Source organism: Maniola jurtina, chromosome 25, assembly GCF_905333055.1.
Source record: "Maniola jurtina chromosome 25, ilManJurt1.1, whole genome shotgun sequence".
Taxonomy (NCBI): Eukaryota; Metazoa; Arthropoda; class Insecta; order Lepidoptera; family Nymphalidae; genus Maniola; species Maniola jurtina.
In genome coordinates, this window is record NC_060053.1 from 7,098,261 (window position 1) to 7,121,311 (window position 23,051).

General features: G+C 37.0%; 1 protein-coding gene and 1 long non-coding RNA gene across 6 annotated transcripts in view; one reads left to right on the forward strand and one right to left on the reverse strand.

Annotated features, from left to right (window-relative positions):
* LOC123877961 (nephrin) overlaps positions 1-23,051 on the reverse strand; it is a 341,522-nt gene that overhangs the window by 50,338 nt on the left and 268,133 nt on the right. For all 5 annotated transcript variants that reach the window (XM_045924911.1, XM_045924908.1, XM_045924910.1 and 2 more), the window contains exons 9-11: positions 22,389-22,525; positions 6,386-6,553; positions 5,594-5,725 (exon numbers count right to left, since the gene is read on the reverse strand). In XM_045924911.1, coding sequence (XP_045780867.1) covers positions 5,594-5,725; positions 6,386-6,553; positions 22,389-22,525 — 437 coding nt within the window. The remainder of the gene's footprint in view (positions 1-5,593; positions 5,726-6,385; positions 6,554-22,388; positions 22,526-23,051) is intronic.
* LOC123877963 lies at positions 1,119-22,358 on the forward strand. The gene is made up of 3 exons (XR_006798710.1): positions 1,119-1,248; positions 15,962-15,968; positions 22,328-22,358. It is a non-coding gene; the product is annotated as an uncharacterized LOC123877963 (long non-coding RNA).

Below are 23,051 nucleotides of genomic sequence, written 5' to 3' on the forward strand. Positions count from 1 at the left end.
TTTAGGCGCTACGATGCCACAGACAGATACCCAGATACACAGATACACAGATACACACGTCAAACTTATAACACCCCTCTTTTTGGGACGGGGGTTAAAAAGGAAAGGTGACGGTGGCTCTCTTCTATAATCAAGGGTTACGACTGACTTATCTATCAACCCACAGCTCAAACTACTGGATTGTTCGGGCTGGGATTATGACGTTGACATCCGCTAAAGGATTTTTGAAAATTCACCCCCTAAACGGTTAAACAGGGGTTTGAAAGTGTAGTCCACGCGGACGAAGTCGCTGGTTTAAGCTGGTATTTTATATAATAGTAGCTTTTGCCCGCATCTCCAGCCCTTGGAAGGCTTCGGCCGTGGCTCCCTACCGGCAAAGCCATGCCGCCAAGCGATTTATTGAGCCTAATTTTGTCAAAAAAAAAATTAGGAGAGAAATTACTTGCAGTAATTCAAATAACATGGTAAATCGTAACAAAAAAACGTATTATACCTATTCATCGTACGGAACCCTCGAACCTCGAGTTCAATTCGCAATTGCCCAATTTTTTGTATTCTTTACCATAGAACGCAAACACAAAAAGTTCTTCACCTTTCAAATTCGCGAGTTTCCGAGTAAATATATTTTTGCCCCGAGTTTTTTTCCCCAAAAAATCCCCTTTCCAATCACGTTCAACGCTCCGTGGGTACACAGGGAAAATAAACAAGGGAGAAAACCCGCCAGAACAAAGATGTATGAAAAAATAACAAGACTTAGGCACACTCCGTGGCTACTCTTTGTATGGAACATTTACTTAATAATTTAATTCTATGCGTTTCCTTTCATATTTAGAACTAGCTTATGCCCGCGACTATGTCTGCGTGGACTACTCAAATTTCGAACCCCTATTTTCTCCTCTTAGGGGTTGAATTTTCAAAAACCTTTCTTAGAGGATGTTTACGTCATAATAGGTATCTGTATGCCAAATTGATAGATCAATTAGTCAGTCAGCCAGCTTTTCCTTTTTACCCGACTACGGCAAAGCCGAAAGGAAGGGTTATGATTTTTATATATTTAGATTAGTATTGAGATTAGCACTAAAAATGTGTAGTTTCAAAATCTAAATATACAAACTGACTGACAAATTTATCAACGCACAGCTCAAACTACTGGACAGATCTGGCTAAAAGGCATGCAGATAGCTATTATGACGTAAACATCCGCCAAGGATTTTTGAAAATTCAACTCCTATGGGGTGAAATAGGGATGTGTAGTCCATGATCCGGACGAAATCATGGGCACAAGTTAGTTATCTCTAATCCATACTAATATTATAAATGCGAAAGTTTGTCTGTCTGTCTGTCTGTCTGTCTGTCTGTCTGTCTGTCTATCTGTCTGTCTGTCTGTCTGCTACGCTTTCACGGCTCAACCGCTGAAAAGATTTTTTTGAACTTTGTACAGACTTAGGATACATTCCGGTGAAGGACATAGGCTGTTTTTTATCCCGGAATAACAAACAGTTCCTGCGGGATTCCTAAATACTCATCCGCTTGATCGATTTGTAGGTACCAAGGTAGCTTGCGTCCCTGTTATTGACATAAGCAACTTTTTGAAAAAGCAAACAGTTCCCACGGGATCTTTAAAAACCTTAAACCACGCGGACGAAGTCGCGGGCATCCCCTAGTTCAAAATAAAGTTTCATACCACAATTTTCCTTCACGTTTTATTATCTAAACTGACCACGAAAATCTCCACACGGCCAATTTTCCCTCATCTAATAAAATAACAACGAGTAAATCCCGCAGTGTAAGATGACCGCGAGCCAACTTTACATTAACAGAACAGGCGCGTGCTTCGCAAGCGAATGTGCTTATACCGCTATGTGAGCTAACCCGAACTTAACCGCTACTTTGAGCGACGATTTAGCACAAATACCAGCTACATTTTGTGATAAAATCGCTTAATCACACTAATATTATAAAGGCGAAGTGTGTGTGTGTGTGTGTATGTTTGTTACTCCTTCACGCAAAAACTACTGGACGGATTTGGCTGAAATTCGGAATGAAGATAGACAATATCCTGGATTAGCACATAGGCTACTTTTTATCCCAGAAAACCAAAGAGTTCCCACGGGATTTCGAAAAACCTAAATCCACGCGGACGAAGTCGCGGGCGTCAGCTAGTTTGATAGTAAAATGGAACTTGCAAGTCAAATTCAAAGTCAAAGTCAAGTCAGCGTCAAGCGGGTAAAAGCCTAGTGGATAAGGCGTCAGACTCCCATTCGAGAGGTCGGGGGTTCGATCCCGGGCACCTCTCGTGAAAATACCGTCATGCTTAAAAGTTTTCCATAATGTTGTCAAAGGAGTGTGATATTACCAATCCGCACTTGGCCAGAATCCGCCAGTGCCTTCTCATTTTTGAGAGGAGACCCATGCTCAGTAGTGAGCCGGCGATGAATTGATCATGATGATGATGAAATCCGCAGTGTAAGATGACCGCGAGCCATACCCCTTTGGTTTCAACAAGGCATCGTGCCGGAACGCTGAATCGCTTGGCGGCACGGTTTTGCCAGTAGGGTGGTAACTAGCTTCCCAACAGATAAAACTTAGCCGAAGTCGAGGTTAATTGTAGTGTATCTGTTACAAGTGTAAATTAAAAATTTATAACACCCCCGACAAGTGAAGGTTACAGTAACTAGAAAAGAGCTCATAACTTTTAAACGGCTGAACCAATTTTCTTGGATTATAGCTAAGAACACTCTCGATCAAGCCACCTTTCAAATAAAAAAAACTAAATTAAAATCGTTTCATTAGTTTAGGCGCTACGGTGCCACAGACAGATACACAGATACACAGACACAGATACACACGTCAAACTTATAACACCCCTCTTTTTGGGTCGGGGGTTAAAAACGACACCAGTATCGGTTCATTTCAGTTCACCGGACGTCATGTCCGTGACGTAGGTATATAATGTCAATATCGTACCGTAAATTAGGGCCAGGCGGCGCGGGCTTGCAGATTTTAAAGCGCGTGACCTGAATTTACTCAATTCCTAACATAGGTAGTGATAGATGGAGAGGTCTGATTTTTAGGAAATTCGGAGATAAATTAAAATTGTCTTCATTATCATCATCAGCCGTATATAATATCAAAATCTTACCAATATTGTACAATAATAATTTAATCGTCGTCGCCCAGGCATCCCCTGACAATGTATTCTATAAACACCTAGCTACGGGTACACCAGATCCCTAACGTAAAATGATTATTCATTTTAAATTATCTTTAATTTTATATTTCCAAAATATTATATTTTATTATCTATTATTGGCGTCACTCAGAAAAGCAGGTATTATTTAAATATTTTTATTGAATTATTGGAATGTCCTCTCCAAAACCAACACAAAAAAAACACAAGTTTAATGTGTAAGGTTATCCGAGAGTTTTAATCTAAACAAACTAATGCCAAAATAAATAATTTAATTAGAGCGTGATTGCTATCACAACATCTAATTATTCAGTTCACAATCCAAATACCGAAAATATGCGATATCGCTCCGAATCTCAGAAGGAGACTGAACTAAAACCTTCGAAACACCCGTATTTATGCAAGTTCAATCTTGTTGGCCTCCTAGCAACAGATTGTATGACATCGAATGAGCCAAATATCGATTTTATCAAACTACCTGCATTAGATAAATTAATAATTTTATATTATTTTTGACAACTCAAATCAATTTTTAAAAATAACCTTACAGTTCGGCCGTCCTGAATTTAACACGTCCTCGTGTTTCTAATCAATCTTGTCATGTCAGTCGCGGGCTTCCTTGCCCTAAGTCAAATCCAAATCTTGGGCTACCCTGCCCTCCGTCAAATCATTAAAACCTACCCTTGAACTGCCGAACTCTCAGTTTTAATATCAAGTCAACAATAAATCCAAACGACTAACTTCTCATTCGATGTATACAAAATCTGAACCACTTATTGCAAATTACTTTCTACTTCACAAAAGACTAAATTTAAAAAAAAAAAACTAAAAATTTTAATCACCAAATCAAACTCAATAAAAATTTTAATCAAATGTGGGTTGTTTACAAAAAGATACCAAAGCGAAATTAAGACAACGTGAGACACGTCCCGCTTCTGAATTATTGGCGTCACTCAGAAAAGCAGGTATTATTTAAATATTTTTATTGAATTATTGGAATGTCCTCTCCAAAACCAACACAAAAAAAAACACAAGTTTAATGTGTAAGGTTATCCGAGAGTTTTAATCTAAACAAACTAATGCCAAAATAAATAATTTAATTAGAGCGTGATTGCTATCACAACATCTAATTATTCAGTTCACAATCCAAATACCGAAAATATGCGATATCGCTCCGAATCTCAGAAGGAGACTGAACTAAAACCTTCGAAACACCCGTATTTATGCAAGTTCAATCTTGTTGGCCTCCTAGCAACAGATTGTATGACATCGAATGAGCCAAATATCGATTTTATCAAACTACCTGCATTAGATAAATTAATAATTTTATATTATTTTTGACAACTCAAATCAATTTTTAAAAATAACCTTACACTATGTTTGAAGATTAAGCCATGTTTATAAGGGGCCCTGCAATAAAATGATTTTATTTATTTTAATAACGTGATATAACGTCAATATCGATGGCGACCGTAAATTAGGGCCAGACGGCGCGGGCTTGCAGATTTTAAAGCGCGTGATCTGAATTTACCCAATCCGTAACATTATAATTTACTAGCGACCCGCCCCGGCTTCGCACGGGTGGACATTTATTTTTTCTATTTTTCGGGATAAAATATAGCCTATACGGATTCGGAAGAATCCCTCTAAGTAATGGTAAAAGAAATTTTGAAATCGGTCCAGTAGTTTTTGAGCCTATTCAATACAAACATACAAAAATACAAAGGTTTCCTCTTTATAATATTAGTATAGATAACTTTATAGGTAGAGGCGGTAGATAAACATGGAAGGAGGAGTCTTGTATGAAATTTTGATGATTTTATTTCATGTAGGATAAACTAGGGTCTCTTAAGCTATATCCATCGGTGGTAGAGTTATCTATACAGCCGATTCAGAAAGCATCGTCTACTGAGAAGAGCCGGCAAAAAACTTAATAAATTCTATAAGAATCTACAAAATTGCTAAACAAACAATGTCAGGACATACTTTATTCAATAGTAGGCTCAAAAGTCTTTATTTGAATTGAATTGAAACTGAAAAATTGAAAAATTAAGATCTTCATGTCACATTTAACTTCATAATAATTTCAAATGTCTTTAGTTTGCATAAAAAAAAATTTTTTTTTTGCCGACGTAATTCCAAACGTAGATTTGAAATTTTGACTTTCCCGTTTTTGACCAAACTTGTATCTCAAGCGAAATTCATTCACCCGGCCTCTCTCGGGATGAGGTGCAGTTATTTTTTTTTATTAGAGGTTAGAGGGAAAGGGTGACACGCACAGATAACGTTGTTTCCGAAACAGAACTATTTTAGGTTCCACCCGCCAACGAGCTATCGATTCGATAAAGTGGGCTCTTAAGGCTACAAAGGAGAGCACTCTTAAATCTAACTTGTATGACTTACATAGAACGTTGATGGTGTGAGTAGCGACCACGTTTTCAGTGAGTTGGCCGTTGATGCCGTGGCATACTACCACTATGGAGCGACGGTTTGGTTCGACCACCACTGTTATGTTCGACGTGGTTATCCAGCCACCTGTAAAATTAAATCAGATAAGTATTAAAATCTATGGTTATTCAATTATTTCTTGTATTTCGACAAGTTAATACTTAATATTATTAAAATCAATGATTCAAAGTTAAAATGTACTCTTTGTAAAACAATTAGTCTATCTTCTACATACTCATCAGCCAAAGACTTAAGAAAATTAAAGATGTGTAAACCAAGGTAGTCTCTACGGTCCGAAAATGTTGTTACTTTACACTATTAATGTAATAGTTATGAGAAACTTTAAAATGCTTGAAACAACAATAAGCTTAAAATGTTTGCAAAGTTAGCTGTCGTGAACATAAGAATTAGAAGATCTAGTGGAAATCAGGAGAATTTCTGTCTTATCAACTCTCTCATAATGTAAAGTTTCAAAAAGCAGTGAATTTAGACTTTAATAACGAATCACTTTCAGCAAGAACCTAATACAGAAGTTTATGAAGACAAAGATAAATAAATAAATAAATCTTTATTTTACAAAACATAGTGTTTACAAGCTTTAGTGTCAGGCCCTGCCTCCTGATGAAGTGAAAACTGTGTTTATGGAGGGTGATTGAAGAACTTAAGTAAGTACACATAATCTTATTCCTTTAACTTAATGCTTTGCCAAAGAAATCTAGTAGTCATATAAAAGTCATATCATATTACCTTCAGGTGATATAACAGTTCTATTGCTGGCGTCTCGATGGTGTTTGCCCAAAACCAGCCACTTGATATCTGCAGCAGGGTTTGAAGGTGCCGTACTGCAGCTAAGGGGTACTGGATCTCCGACTCTTGCTTCTGAAGGTCCAGAGATTGTGACGTGAGATGGGGCAACTGTGAACAAAAAAAATTAACATTTAGTTTTTTTTAAATTTATAGACGAGCGCCTAGCTGCAATCAGACCCGCTGGCAAGTGATGATGCAGCCTAAGAAGGAGCGCGCTTGCCTAGAAGATGTCTATTCACTCTTGACTTGCAGGTCTTTTCAAAACATTTAGTTGTAAAAAACTTTTGCTCCAATAAACTTTTACAATTGTCAAGTGAAACTACCACTAAGTTTCTTAAAAATCCTGTTTGAAAAATCCTTTCTAAGTGGGCAGGTGCCCACTAAGAAAAGATTTTTCAACGTAGGTCGTTATAGAGGCATCCCCACGTGTAGGATGTCCTGCTTTTATAAAATAACAAAGGTCTGGCACGCGCTGGCTCTTAGTCCAATACTTTTCTTCTATATAGGTACTTATTTATCGATTTCATGTTACTAGGTTACTAGCTGTAAGTTTTCCTTTTAAATAAAATGAAATACGCAAAGTAAAATCACAAAAGCATTACAGATTTAAGTGGTAGTATTCCCTCAAACGTTTCCCCCCATCTCCTTTCCAATCTTGAGATCACTTCTAAGAAAAATTCTCATTTAAGAGAAAGGATAATAGAAAATTCATAAACTGAGAGGAATTATTCTCGGAATGAGCCAATTGAACGATCTTGAAGAACGTTACAAAATTTTAACAAACGAAATATTATAAAGCAATCGTTGAAAAGGTACAACCTAGTACGGGAAGATATTATATAGACGTTGTGTGTGTGTGTGTGTGTGTGTGTCACAAGCGGTGAAAGCCTAGTGGTTAAAACGTCGGCTTCTTAGTTTTTAGGGTTCCGTCGCGTAACTCAAAAGGAAAAACGGAACCCTTATAGGATCACTTTGTTGTCTGTCTGTCTGTCTGTCTGTCCGTCCGTCCGTCGGTTCGTCGTGTCTGTTAAGAAACCTATAGGGTACTTCCTGTTGACCTAGAACATGAAATTTGGCAGGTAGGTAGGTCTCATAGCATACGTACAAGAATAAATCTGAAAACCGCGAATTTGTGGTTACATCATTAAAAAAAAAATGTGTTTCAATTTTCAAAGTAAGATAACTATACCAAGTGGGGTATTATATGAAAGGGCTTTACCTGTAAATCCTAAAACAGATTTATTTTTATCTTTATGCATAATAGTTTTTTAAATTAATCGTGTTGTATTATATTGTATCGCAAAATGTTGGAAAAAATACCTGAGTACGGAACCCTCAGTGCGTGAGTCTGACTCGCACTTGACCGGTTTTTAATTTTTAACTCACCCAGCTTTTCATATAACTCAAGCTTTAAACTTTTCTATAAGAATCGAGTTTTAAACCCACAATTGGCAAGCATTGGTACAAAGTAACTATTCTTATTCTAGAGTTATTTCCAAAGAATTCATTGAAAAGTTCAACCCAATCGATTTTTCTTGAATGGAACGTTATAAAATCCAGAAAAGACTTTTCCGTGATGGCAAATTGATTAAGCGAGAGTTAGCTTTCTCAGTTCGAGGGTTCCGTATCCGTTTTTAACTTTGAATTGGGTCGAAAGTAGAAGAAAACTGTGTAACTTCGTGGAGTTTATTTGTATGAAGTTTCTATGGATTTTACTTTGCTCTGAATTATCTACATATTACATTCCTAGCTGATGCCCGCGACTTCGTTTGCGTGGATTTCGTTATCTCGTGGGAACTCTTTGATTTTCCGGGATTAAAGTAGCTTATAGCATTCTCCAGGTCTTTAACTATAACCATGCAAAAAATCACGCCGATCCTTTACTCTGTTGCGGCGTGATTGAAGAACAAACCAACAAACAAACACAATTTCGCATTTATAGTACTGACTAGCTGATGCCCGCAGCTTCGCCCGCGTGGATTGGTCAGATCCTCTGCAGCATCAGGATTGAGGAGTTGGACTCCAAATTTTTTATGAAACAATGTCGCAAAGTTCCTCTATCGATTAAAAAAGAAATGACGCAAATCGGTTCAGAAATCTCGGAGATTTCGGTGTACATAGGTAGAAAAACACAACTCCCTTTTTGAAAGTCGGTCAAAAAAGTAGCCTATGTTACTCCCTGGTCAATTCTCTACTTGTCTGTGAAAATCCCGTCAAAATCGGTTCAGCCGTTCCCAAGATTAGCCTTTTCAAACAGACAGACAGACAGACAAAAATTTTAAAAACGTGTGATTCGGTTATAGTATCGTTTAAATAACCATATGACCTTAATATGCGGTAGTTATTTCGAAATTACAGACAGACACTCCAATTTTATTTATTAGTATAGATGAATGGGCAGGGCACATAGTTCGAAAAACTAATGGACGTAGGGGTCCTAAGGTGTTAAAATGGCGACCTTGCACGGAAAACGCGACTTTGGCAAACCTTCCACTACAAAAGAAGTTTTCACTTTTTTTTAGATATTTCCTGATAAGTATGTTTAATTTTAAATTGAGTTATATATTGAAAATATTACAATAAAACTTAAAGCTAGCTTATCCAATTACTATACAAATCACGCCCGCGTGGAATGGTGCCAAGAATACTCGCTGCATTTCCGCACTGGACAGCCAGGCTGATCCGTTGCGCAAAAAATGAGCCCGCCCTTTTGTCACCCGATGAGGCTATTAAACGCGGTGAATTAATGTCTCGTAAAAGTTTTCACTTCAAAATTTTTAATGAAAGTTCGTTTAGTTTGTCAGCGCTATTATGCTGGTTTCTATAATTTTATTTTTATTGTATAGCTATAATTAATAAACTCAGTGCCCGGTAAAACCAACTGTGGTTTTTGTGGCGCTGAATGTAACAAAAAAAAAAGCGCAAATCTAAAACCTATTAAACTTTATTTAAATTTCATCGTCAGTAAAAACATACACGGGGCTATTCCCTAGTCATATATCCAGTTAAACCCGATCCTGTAAGCTCGCAATGTGTGTAAAGGGAATCCTCCTAAATGGGTTATTCGATTCGACTGAAGTGCGCCGAAACGCGGATTTTTAACTCCTAGCACGAGTATACACGTGTCGACAACGTTGATCGATTTCGAGCATCGAAGACTAACAATAAGAAATTATTTATTTTATGTAGGACTAGCTGACGCCCGCAACTTCGTCTAGGATTTAGGTTTTTCGAAATCCCGTGGGAACTCTTTGATTTTCCAGGATAAAAAGTAGCCTATGTGCTAATCCAGGATATTATCTATCCATTCCGAAAGTGTGATAACGAGTGCCTCTTATGCTACGTCTATCACTCTACCACCAGTTCGGAATTCAGTTTCTAATGAGAAAAACTGGCTCTTTTCAAATCATAAAAAGTTGTAGTAATATTATCTATGTGACAATTCATCACACTCTTAGCCAGTTGCTTTCACGCTACTTAGTCATAAAATAAGATTAAAACTAAATCACTTAAGATAATCTTCCTTAAATTACTTAATTTAGAAGAATATTATCCGTATTAATGTTATAAATGAGAAGTGTGTCTGTTCTGTTTTAGTTTTTTCGGCTTATATCATCATTTTTGAAAGGTAAATAATAACATTTTTTATTGTAGTGAGATGATGACGAAACTTCTACTTAAAATTAAAAGTCCATCGCTTGATTCATGCTTTTAAAGGAGCATTCTTTTAAAAGCAGCTTAAGTCCATTTCAATCAGACGTTAGGGTGCTTTGACACTCGATATCGACCAACGTTGTCAATTTTGTAAATTTGTACTAAGCCCACTGAAAGCGAATCCCTAGCGCCTATTTTTCACACATGTCCAAACTTTGCAACTCGTAGATATATGGACGACTATTTTGCTTAAGAAAGCACTCTTTTGAAAGTTTTCACCTAAAGTGACAATGGCTTGAAACAGGGCTGCCAGCTATCTCTCTCTCTCTGCATCGTATTTATTTAATATCATGACCCCTTCCAATTAATTACAAGGTGTAACTAGAACATTAGTTAAAACTTAGGGTTATTATTATACTACCTTAACACAATCCAATGCCAATAATCATTTGCCTTATCTTGTAGTTTTAGTGATTTAGTATTTTTCAAACCCGCAATGTATAGCGTGCAACTATGGGTCAATGTTCCATCTAAGACACGACATTGAGCTCGAGTGACCTATTTACGTAACGTTCGATGACCTCCAGCGTAAGTCAGGTGTTTTATTTGCAATATATTGTGAACTTTTAAAAAATACAGGATTTAAAAAAAAAAAACGACTTTTTTATTGGTGCCTTATCAGTACTATCACCTGTCTTCGATTTTGCCAGCGTTCTGGTTACACCTTGTATTATTATAAGGGTAGTTTTATACAGTTTTCGAGCAAACGAGCAAGCGGGTCATTTGATGTTAGGTGATTACCGCCGCCAGCGGTGCGTGCCTAGATCCTTTCGCATGCCACACAACTAATACGAGATTTCAACCCTTAGGTTTGCAGTTGAATAATAGTGATAATAATCATAATCAACGATTATATAATATTCAGACCTACAAAGTTGGTTGCCCATCCAGTTACCGACTTGGATCAACGTGCCTTAACAATCGTAATCGATTGATATGCCTTGTCACATCTCTCTTATGATATAGGTAAAAAAAAATTCTCTGTTATGAACCCAGTTAATCTTCTGAATCCAATACAGCCCCAAAATATTCCCCGTTAGGGGATGTTCGGGAACAGATTTGGATCGTTTTCATACCGGCTGAAAAACACTCTAAACCAAAAAAACCTTGATTGACAGGACGAAATGGATATCCGCACTCGCTGAGCTGTGCCCAGCCTATTCACAAACCTTTAATCAACTAAGTGCTTCAAGATAGTGTTTTTAGTCCACTATCTACTAACTAGTGTTAGTATGTAAAAGATTTGAGATAAGCCGCCTATTTTTTTTGACTTTTTACGTATAAAATAAGGTTTTCTGTAGTTTCTTTGCATACTTTCTTCCTTTTTCCAGCTGAAAAGCAAATGGAGGAAAGGCATTAGAGCGATAAGATTTTCCGACATTAAAACTATTACAAGTATAAATTAAACATTTTTAACATCCCCGACAAGTGAAGGTTACAGTAACTAGAAAAGAGCTGATAACTTTCAAACGGCTGAACGGATTTTGTTGGATTATAGCTAAAAACACTCTCGATCAAGCCACCATTCAAACAAAAAAAAACTAAATTTAAATCGGTTCATCAGTTTAGGACCTACGATGCCACAGACAGATACACAGATACACACGTCAAACTTATAACACCCCTCTTTTTGGATCGGGGGTTAAAAAAGTAGATACAATTTTTCGGCCTTTCTCTTGCAGGCAACCAAAACCAAACTGCTATAAATATTACCTATAGATATTGTCAAAAAAAAAAAAATGTTATTGTATACTTGAATCCCTGATTTGGCACCCCTGCCCAATTGTGTTTGGGAAGGAACAACTTACATAACTTCGGTATACAAAATTTATTGTCGTCTGAAAAATTGTCTGTGAACGGTTTTAAGGCTATCCTTGCCAACGATCCCCCGTCGATTTCCTACGTATGATATTATTGTTCTTATCTCTATCTGCCCTGGTTCGTGCATTCTCGGTTCCTAGATCGGTACATTTGTGATAACCAAATTTCAAATTGCTGTGATTGGCTGAATTTACCATGTTCTTGCTGCGACAGTGAGTTTGAGCCACTAGCGGAACAATGTTAGCCGGTCAGAAATGATTGCAATTAGTCAACCTGTTTGACGTCCGTGTTCTGTTTTCGATTACAAAAAAGAAAAAATTGTTGTTGCAATCATCAATTTTAGCAAATAGTGAAAGAGAGTCGGCCAATCAGAGGTCACAACTACCGTCACACTTTCTGTCACACTATGGCAGTAGGCATACCGAGTAATGAAAACAATTTTTCATTCTGTCTAGGTCGAAGTAGGGTTGCCACCTGGCTCTTTTTGATTTACAGGCTACCACCATCAAAAATACGGGGTTTAAATTTGAAGAAATTTGAAATTTTGAAGTATTTGAAGAATATATATATAGGCGGTGTTTCTCTCTGAAATGCATGGAAAGCCTATTTAGATATTTCAGTTTATTTATAAGTTTTGTATTTTTTCTCTGTATGTTGCCGTATCTTGATTGGTGAACTGTGTTTGCAATGTGGTTTTAAATAAAAGATTTATTTATTTAAATAGCTTTTAAAAACTCTTAGTGTTGTAAAGCAAAATGTTATACATTTCATGCATACAATCTTCTCATTTCAACTTAAAATTACATTTAATTTGTAATTCCACCTTCACAGTATCAATACTATGGCCGTAGCCAGGAATCGATTGCGGGAGAGGTTTTATTAGGGCCGGAACTGAATCCTGTCATGAGGAAAAAAACATTCGCTCAACTTTATGGGCTAGTTACCTGGTTAGTGGAATTTCGCCTTTCAATTTGACAGTGAGATAAAATACAACAATAAAAAAGCGCGAGCGCAGTGAGCGTAAGTGTTTTTGGTTCAATACAGAAAAAATTAAAATGAAAGGGAAACGAGTGTAGCCATAGCAAGATTTTATTTTTAAAGCTTCCTATCCATACTAATATTACGAATACGACAGTATATCTATTTGCCTATCTATTTGTTACCCTTTCACGGCCCATCTTCTTTACCAAAATTTTGGTACTTACTATTCAGAGGTAACTTGCATCCCAAACATTTTTTTTAGGCGGCTTTTTAGCCCGGAAAATCCCCCACGGAATTTTTAAAAATCTAAATTCATGCAAACGAAATTGCGGGGTTTACACCAAGTAATAGAAATTCAAAGCGCGAGTGAAGTGAGCGCGAAATGTTTGATATATTTCCAAAAAAAAATTGGTAAGCAAATGCAAGAAATAGTGTAAGTATTATTTTAGGCTTAGGTTTTTGACGGCTTCCCAGGCGCAGTCGCTATTTCGAAATTTCTGGTCTGGTGGGAGGCTTCGGTCATGGCTAGTTATATGGTTAGTATGGCCCTAACGGCCAAGAAATTAGACTGCATCATCACTTACCACTAGAAAAGATTAAAGTCACGGGCTAACTTGTATAAAAAAAGGCTTACATCCTCAAACCAAGCCCCGCCGCCTTGGCTACGACCATGATCAATATCGAGTGGGTTTCGGCTACGCATTGCCGCAAAAGGAAAATATTCTTTCTACTGGACATAACGTCAGTGTTTGATTTCGCCAACCAGCTCCTGCTGAATTTGTAAAAAACCGGCCAAGTGCGAGTCAGACCCACGCACCGAGGGTTCCGTATTCGGGTATTTTTTCCGACATTTTACTCGAGAAATCAAAAACTGTTATGCATTAAAAAAATATGCATAAAAATAAATAAAAATCTGTTTTAGAATGAACAGGTAAAGCCCTTTCATATGATAACCCACTTGATATATGTAGTTATCTTACTTTGAAAATTGAAAATACTAATATTTGTTCATGAACACATGACAGACGGATAGAAGGACAGATGGACAGACGGACAGACGGAAAGACTGATAGACTGACAGACAACGAAGTGATCCTATAAGAGTTCTTTTTTGCTTTTGAGTTACGGAACCCTAAAAATATTTAGTTTTATTTGCCCCGTATTTTATTTTCATAATTACAGGTTTCTGTATCCTGAAATACGGGGTAACCAGTAAAATACGGGGCCTCTGGCAACCCTATTCGGAAAACACTGTCACATTCAAGTTAATGTCAAATATTTTGTTTTCAATTACAGAAAGCTGCATCAATCATTATTACAATATTTTCTTTGTTGTGATTGGCTGAATTTTTAAGTTTCAGCCAATAAACAGACTGTTTGCCAATTAAACGTCATAACAATATAAATGCCAGAAAGTTTAACCAAATAAAACAAACTTAATGAGAACCTAGTGAGAATGCAAACGGCACACAATTTATAATACATATTATGTTAGTCGTATATAATAGATATTATAGTAGTCGTTCACTTTGGTAATTGTCAGATTGTCATCAGTAAAATTGATATTGGTCGATGTATCGTAAATTATTGTTTCGGTGACAAATATTTTTATTATCTATTTATCTTTGAACAGAATGGAATAGAATGAAATGGAATGGAATACAATGATAAATTTTTATTCCTGTAAACTTTTAGGTAAACTTCAAAGTGTTTTTGGATGGTCAGAAAAATTTACCACTGGTTCGGAATGCCGATCCTACGTTTTCTAGGGTTTCGTACCTCAAAATGAAAAACGGAACTCTTATAGGATCACTTTGTTGTCTATCTCTCTGTCTGTCGTGTGTGTCAAGAAAACCTCTAGGGTACTTCCCGTTGACTCAAAACCATGAAATTTGGCAGGTAACCTAACTGCGTAATTTTGGGTAGTTTTTTTAATCGATAAAGAAAGTTTGCGACATTGTTCAAAAAAAAATTTGGATTCCAACTCCTCAACCCTGATGTTGCAGGGGACCTGACTACTAAAGCTAATGGGATTTAAAAAGTGTCGATTATTAATTGATATTGAAGGTATCTATACCAAGTAAACACTTTGTCGTTGACCTCAACCCTGATGCTGTAAGAAATTGCATTCCTAAATCCTGGTGATCCCTCGGGATTTGAAAAGGATCATCCGTTTAAATATTCTTACGTGATACAGAAACAAGTTGCATCCCGGGGACGGGCTATTACGGAGAGGCAACTTTTGTTCTGGGAAATGAAAGGATCGGGATTTTTAAAAACCTAAATCCACGCGAGCGAAGCTGCGGGCATTAGCTAGTTGTAAATATATTTAGAAGCTACTATAAGATAATAGATAAGGTACTTATTTCCTTATATTTTTATTGTATGGCAGCGCGCGGTTTTAAATTATAAATTGCACGTCCTGTCCTTTTCTGTAATACATTTTTTTCTCAATATCTACCGCTTTATCTCCTAGCAAGAGTCCGTAAGACATAATACAGTGAAAATAGGCAAAATATACAATTTTTGCAGTTTCCACGTCAGTACCTGTCGAATTTTTCTAACAGTGTAAGCAGCAGAGCTGAGTTTACCATCAAGTGTTGATATGTGGGTGTTCCATAGAAGCTTTGCATCTAACATTATACCGAGAAACACGGGGTTCTCCTTTATTTTCAACATATGATTATTTATCAATGAATTTATGTCATTTAAGGTCCTGGTATTGGGCAGTGTGAATTCAACACACTTAGATTTCTTTGCATTTGGAAGTAAATTGTTAGCAATAAATCAGAGAGTGACCTGTGATATGGCATTACATATAGTATACATTGTCAAAAATTATAATATTAAAGCTGTGCGTATTGCGTGAGGAATAGGTTGCAAGAGAGTTGCAACTTGCAGGGTTTGATGCATGCGCTACTGCCAGCAAACATGAGACATATTTTTATCTACAGGCAACGTCTACGCATAACGGTAGGTAACGCATACGTCTAACGCAAGTTGAAATGTACCAGTGTATTTAGTTAGACCTATCGACAAGTTTGGAGTTGGGTGCAGTCTAAATGTGGCCCGTGTGTTTAGACTGTCAGTTTCTGTCAGTTTCACGTGTCGTCCCCCGCACTTCACCACCCCGCTTGCACAAATCGAGACAGCACGAAATTTTCAAGATTTCTGGGTGTAATTTCTGGTTTTCGTAGTTCCCACATAATTATAACAATATAAAATATATAACGATAATTTTTTTACTACATAATATTCATTAAATTTTCTAGGTCTGTGGTTTTTCCAAATTTCATTAAATTGCTTCGTTGTCTAGAAAAACGAGCACAAAGTTGGGCCTTTTTTTAAAGAAAAATACAAATCTTTGAGCCCCTGTAATTTTAAAACTACATATTTTTAGAAAAATCTAAAACACCACAGACACAGATATTAGTTTCTAGACTATGTCTGCAAAATTTCATGGACTTTGGTTGCTTAATATTCAAATGAAATGGGAACTACGATTGTATGGAGTAAGTGACGGAGAGAGCTCTGTTAAAGTCAGGTGTTCGAAACTTTTAGTTTACAAACTTCCGCATATTATAGCATTATTCAAGCTTTGGATGGATCCCGTACTTTATACGCTTTCTAAGTTTAAGCTTTGAGGAAACTATGCCTCATGCACTGAATTTATAAAATCACTATCCATATATGTATATTAAATGCATCCATAAATGAAAGTGTGTTTGTTGATTGGTTCGTTTGTTCTTCAATCACATCACAACAGAGCAACGGATTGATTTCATTTTTTGCATGAGTACAGTTTTTACACTAATGGATTTTTGGGATTTTAACAAAAATCCACGTTTATAAAATACTAGGTAGAATTTCCAAAAATCCTGAAACAGGTACCTAAGTACTTTTATTTTTTGACCGAAAGTCCAAATACCAATGTTTCATGCGTACAATATACAAACTATAAGACGGAAAATGACTACCTTTTCATTACCTTTCATACAAACTTTATCCCCTATTTTGACCCCCTTAGGGATGGAATTTCCAAAAATCCTTTCTTAGTGAGTGCTTACTTATAAGAGGAATCTACTGTCAAAATTTTAAGTCTCTTACCCCAGCGTTTTAGGCTGTGCTTTAACAGACCAGTCAGTCAGTCAGGATAAAGGTGCCCACGCACTCGAACCGAACTACAGCTGAACTGCGCGTCAGCGCCCCGCACGATATTCTCTCCAGCCGCGCCGCGCGGCAGTGACGTACGCGCGTCGCGGCTGGAGAGAATATCGTGCGGGGCGCTGACGCGACGCGCAGTTCAGCTGCAGTTCAGTTCAAGTGCGTGGGCACCTTAAGTCTTTTTATAATGTAAGATACATAGAAATATTAAAAAATTAACTATAATTATTACTTCCTACATCCATGATAAGATGTGACTTTAAGTAAATTGACAAAATATTACCTACGTCACAAATTGCAAATTACAAAAAATAATTTCGAGTAAATTCCTTCCGAGTTTCGAATCTTTATCAAAGAGTACTTCACAGAAAAATGGCTTATTTTTTCCAAGCATTTCGAAATCCAATAAAAAAGTAAAAGTATAATTAAACTAGCGGCACGCTATGATGGCCGGTTTGACGTTTGTCCGCTCATGAAGTTCCGTATTAATTGATAACGACTTTGAAGGAAATAATTGTATTACTTTATTGACGATAGTGATGTGCAGAGATTCATAAATTTTATCGAATGTAGTTTTAGGTTTAGGACTCAAAATTTATTTATTAAATTGATTTCTTAAATGTATACAAGTGTAGAAAAATCAGTTTGCACCATTTAAGGGGTGAATGTACTTGTGAATATGAACAATTTTCACTATGTGGACAAACCTCTGAAATCGCAAAAAAATATCAATAAATTTTTAAAAATGGAATCTAATACGATCGTCACATAGGATCGCTGGCTAGCACAACTACTACCTTCGGCAAACTCGCGTCAATGCTCAATGCAAAACAAAGCAGTTTCGAATTGACGTTGCTTCGAAAAGTATAAACTGTCAGTGCAATGCGATTGTGATATAGTTTTGACCTGGCTTTGGATTTCAAATATTGATACTGCATTACTGTTGACCCTTGCTCGTTAATTTGGACTCTGTTCAAGCCCTTTGTTGTGGATTTCGTCGATATGACCGAACGTACGCAGAGAACTGTTCTAAATAGTCAGACACGTGAGTTCGTAATACGCCTTCGTAACTATTTCGATCGTGAAGCTCAAAATGGAGGGCCAATTTTACCTATAACGTCAGTGGTTGAACGCGTAGCTGATGCGCTTAATATTGGACAACGAACTGTTAGACGGATAACTAAAAAAAAATATGGCGAGACTGGCACAGAAGAAAATAAACTTCACACACCAAAAAAGAGAAAACGAGCAAAACCAGTCGTAGGCATCGATAGCTTTGATGCCGATGCTATCCGAAGACATGTTTACGGCTACTATTTACAGAAGGAGTATCCAACAAGAAAAAAGTTGGTGCATTCACTGAAGGAAGCTGGATTATTCTTCGGTGGGGAAAGTTCTTTAACGAAGATTTTGAAGACCATTGGATTTCGATACAAAAAATGTAACAAACGCAAAATATTGATGGAAAGATTTGATATAGCGATGGCAAGGTATACTTTTTTACGGCAAGTGAAAGAAATCAAAAATTGGCAAAATGTTGTGTTCTTGGATGAAACATGGCTTAATGCTAACCATACTGTAGGCCGTTCTTGGAACGATGACACAGCAGCATCTACTTCCAAAGTTCCTGTAGGAAAAGGATCGCGACTTATAATTTGTCACGCCGGAACCATCAACGGGTTTGTCGAAGGTTCTCTCATGGCTTTTGCGTCAAAAACCACTGGAGACTATCATGAAGACATGAATGGAGAAAAGTTTACTGAATGGTTTACCTCAATGTTGTGTAGCCTCCCTGAACCATCTATTATAATTATGGACAACGCCCCATACCACTCGATGCAAATTGACAAGCCACCTGCCCAATCCCAAAAGAAAGCTGATATCGTCGCATGGCTTCGTAAAAATGGCGTAGATGCAAACATGAATATGTTAAAAGCGGAATTAGTACGTCTTTTAAAAGAAAACAAACCAACCAAGATCCGATACGTCATTGACGAAATAGCATTAGAACATGGGCACAGAGTTATACGGTTACCGCCTTACCATTGTGAGTATAATGCGATTGAGTTGGTGTGGGCTCAAATTAAGGGATATGCTGCAAGACACAATACAGAACCCCCATTTACCACAAAAAAAATGCTAAAATTATTAGAAGAAGCTTGTGAACATGTGACTAAAGGAGACTGGGAAAAGGTTGTGAATAGAACTGTTAAATTAATAAGGGAAGATTATGAAAGAGATGTGAAAATAGATAATATTATAGAAAACGAACATATAATTATTAATGTATGTGATGATAGCAGTGACGACAGTGAAAATAGTAGTATGGACGAATCTGATTAATTATGGCCTTTTGTGGCACCTTTTTTGGTATCTTTTGTATTCATATGTTTCTTGTGTGCATATAAAGTATGTATATTCATTTTCGTTCAAATATTCAGTTCGTTCAAATAAATTAAATAAACATATACATTTTTGTTTTATTAAACCTATTTAATCAGGTACAAAAACAAAACTTAATTGTTTTTTGTTCGAGAATAAATTGACATTCCACATCACTATTGTAATGTGTCAAACCGGCCATCATAGCGTGCCGCTAGTGTATTACGAAATTATATCGTTCTTTAACGTTGACGGAACATTTTCATGAAGCTTGTGTTTTAATTATGTTAAAATTTTGGAGGGATTTTTATTTTCTTAGCCTTTTTTGATCATCATAATATTTTTAGAGACAATTTTATTCATTTCCCTATCTCTGCGTATGTTAAGAATGGAATATAATTTATTTAAAAAAAAAACTTTTAGAGTGCTTGTAAATCGTTTTCATTTGGTGAAATTATTTTTTCTTCAGTGATATTTTCACAGAAAATAAGTGTGTTCTAGTGTTAATCGAAAGTATAATCATCTCCATCCCAACCAAATCCGTCCAGTAGTTTTTGCGTAAAAGAGTAACAAACACACACACACACACATATTATAATAATATTAGTGTTATATTGGAATGCATGAAATAAATAACTAACTAACTAAAACACAAGACTATCGCCGCTTTTTTAAAGAATATTATGATATTTTACCTTCGTTCAATAGAGGTCAAAAGTAGGTTAATTTACTTCGCAACAAGAACGATTGAAGTCAACTCGATTTCTCGAGTTCTAATCGAGCTGGCCTCACGAAAGTATCGAGGATTCCTTTGACCTCTTTTGAGGACAAAATCGCCGGGAAAAAGTATTCCTGGATCATTGATATGGTTTATAAGAAGTCAAAGATACACAGTTACTTACTTGCAAATTTTTCTTTTTTAAAAATTGATCCTATTTTATTGTATAGGTGCCTACTAGCTTTTGCCCACGACTTCATCCGCATGATTTAATCCATAGCTTCGCTCGGGTGAACTTCGATATATCTCTTCTTCCTTCATTGTGTTTCTAGATTAGTAGCTTTCGAAATGTGTAAGAATTATTAAAGTCGGTGCAGTAGTTTCAGAGTTTAAGGATTACTAACTCGATTTTCCGTGGTAAAATTGTGATTTTGTTGTCTATATCTTGTTTTATATTTAAAGATTAGCGCTTGGCTGCAATCAGACTTGCTGGCAAGTGATGATCCTAAAATGGAGATGGAAATCTTAACCTGGGATGCAATTATCTCTGTACCTTTCATCAAAATCTGATAAACTGATAACGTTAAAAGCTAGCAGACGGACACACTTTCGCATTTATAATATTATTATATCATATTATGAAGTATTTGCCGCTCTGTTTGACTTTGCCGATTTTTTTTTGTTAGATAAGCTTAGGCAAAGGTATATCTAGGGTTACACATATCATCGGTTGGAATCGTGTTTCTGAATCAGGCGTTTCCCTCCTGTTTACCTATGGGAGTTGGGAGTTTTCTTTAATAAACAATAAGAAAGCAAAGGTTGTCGCTTGGGACAAGTTATACGCAGAGATTATTGTTTTTCCCTTTATTTAGGGTTCCGTAGTCGAATAAAGAGCCTTAAAAACCGGTCTAGTGCGAGTTGGACTCGCTCACGAAGGGTTCCGTGTCATCGTACAAATACATAACACTATGTATTTTTAATTAACATACATTTACATGACTTGTTGTTATAGCGGCAATGGAAATACACACTCTGTGAAAATCGTAACTCTCTATCTTTTATGGTTCATAAGATACATCCCGCTGACAGATAGACCGATGGAAGGACAGCGGTGGCTTAGTAATAGGGTCCCGTTTGCGCTCTTTGGAGGTATCAAGGGCTTTACCTGTACATTCTAAAACAAATTTTTATGTATTTTTATGCATTTCGATTTATCGTGCAAAAATCGGAAAAAATACCCGAGCACGGAACCCTCGGTGCGTGAATCTGACTCGCGCTTGGCCGGTTTTTTAGGATCAAGATCGAAAAATGTGTTTGTCAGCTAAGCAACTGCGCCAGGGAGGTTTTCATAATTGTATGGAAGTTGTTGATGTAAAAAAAAAACGCGATATCCTCTAAATTGTGCTAAACTGTCTTTACTCTTTGACAGCCCTGTTTGTCAGTACCGGCAAAGGATTTGTGAATTTGCGGAAGGGCTGTGAAATTGTGTGTACATTCCGTTTTAACTCGCAAACCCTACCCTTTGAAGGGTCCTCCAAAGTTAAAATGGCGGATTGGTATTCCGTCTAGCGTAAATTTAATATTAATACGGTGAAGTATAATGTGGTTTAATATCGGAAATACTTTAGGGGAACGAATTCTGGTAGCCAAGCTTTATGCTAAAATATTTAAAATTAGCTGATAACCGGGACTCCGCTCGCGTGGATTGTTTTTAAACATCCCGTGGGAACTCTTTGATTTTACGGGATAATAACATAAATTCAAAATTTAAAAAAACCCCGACACAAAACTCTCTAAAAAGTAAATAACTTTCAAACTGCTGACCTACTTACGGCTATTTTTTATCCCGGAAAATCAAAGAGTTTCCGCGAAATTATGAAAAACTAGCTGACGCCCGCGACTTCGTCCGCGTGGATTTATGTTTTTCGAAATCCCGTGGGAACTCTTTAGTTTTCCGGGATAAAAAGTAGCCTATATGCTAATCCAGGATATCATCTATCTCCATTCCAAATTTCAGCCAAATCTGTCCAGTAGTTTTTGCGTGAAGGAGTAACAAATATACACACACACACACATACAAACTTTCGCCTTTATAATATTAGTGTGATGTAAATCCACGCGGACGAAGTCGCGGACATCAGCTAGTAATAAAATAATACTCACATAGTACAGTAAGGTCTATCTCCGCCTTCAATGTATTGCTGATCATGATATTCTTCGCTTCGCATGTGTACCGCGCCTTATTGTCCGACGCGTCCGCTTTGAAGGACAAAACGTTCTCTGACATCCTGCCGCTGGTTCTGTAACAAAAAGGACCTAAATTAATTACCAATACTGGTAGTACTGTACATCCAAGTGTCATGGGGTTATTCAAGGGGCGGAGTGCGGACCAACAATTTCCTGAAAGGCCGGCAACGCATCAGAGGTACCTCTGGTGCTGCTAATTTTCATTGGTGGCGGTAATCACTTAACACCAGGTGACACCTGGTTCAATCCCAGGCACGCCGCCTCTAACTTTTAGGGGTTATATGCTAAAAGCAACTACATATGTATCGCTTCAAAGGTGAAGGAAAACGTCGTGAAGAAATCTGCATGCCTGAGAGTTCTGCACAATGTTCTCAAAGGCTTATTTTATTCAGATACATGTTCGCCCTTGATTGCAATCTCACCCGGTGGTAAGTGATGATGCAGTCAAGATAGAATCGGGCTAACCTAAAAGGGGTATGGCAGTTTTTATGAAACCCACACCTCTTTGGTTTCTACACGGCATCATACCGGAACGCTAAATCGCTTGGCGGCACGGCTTTGCCGGTACCTAGCCACGGC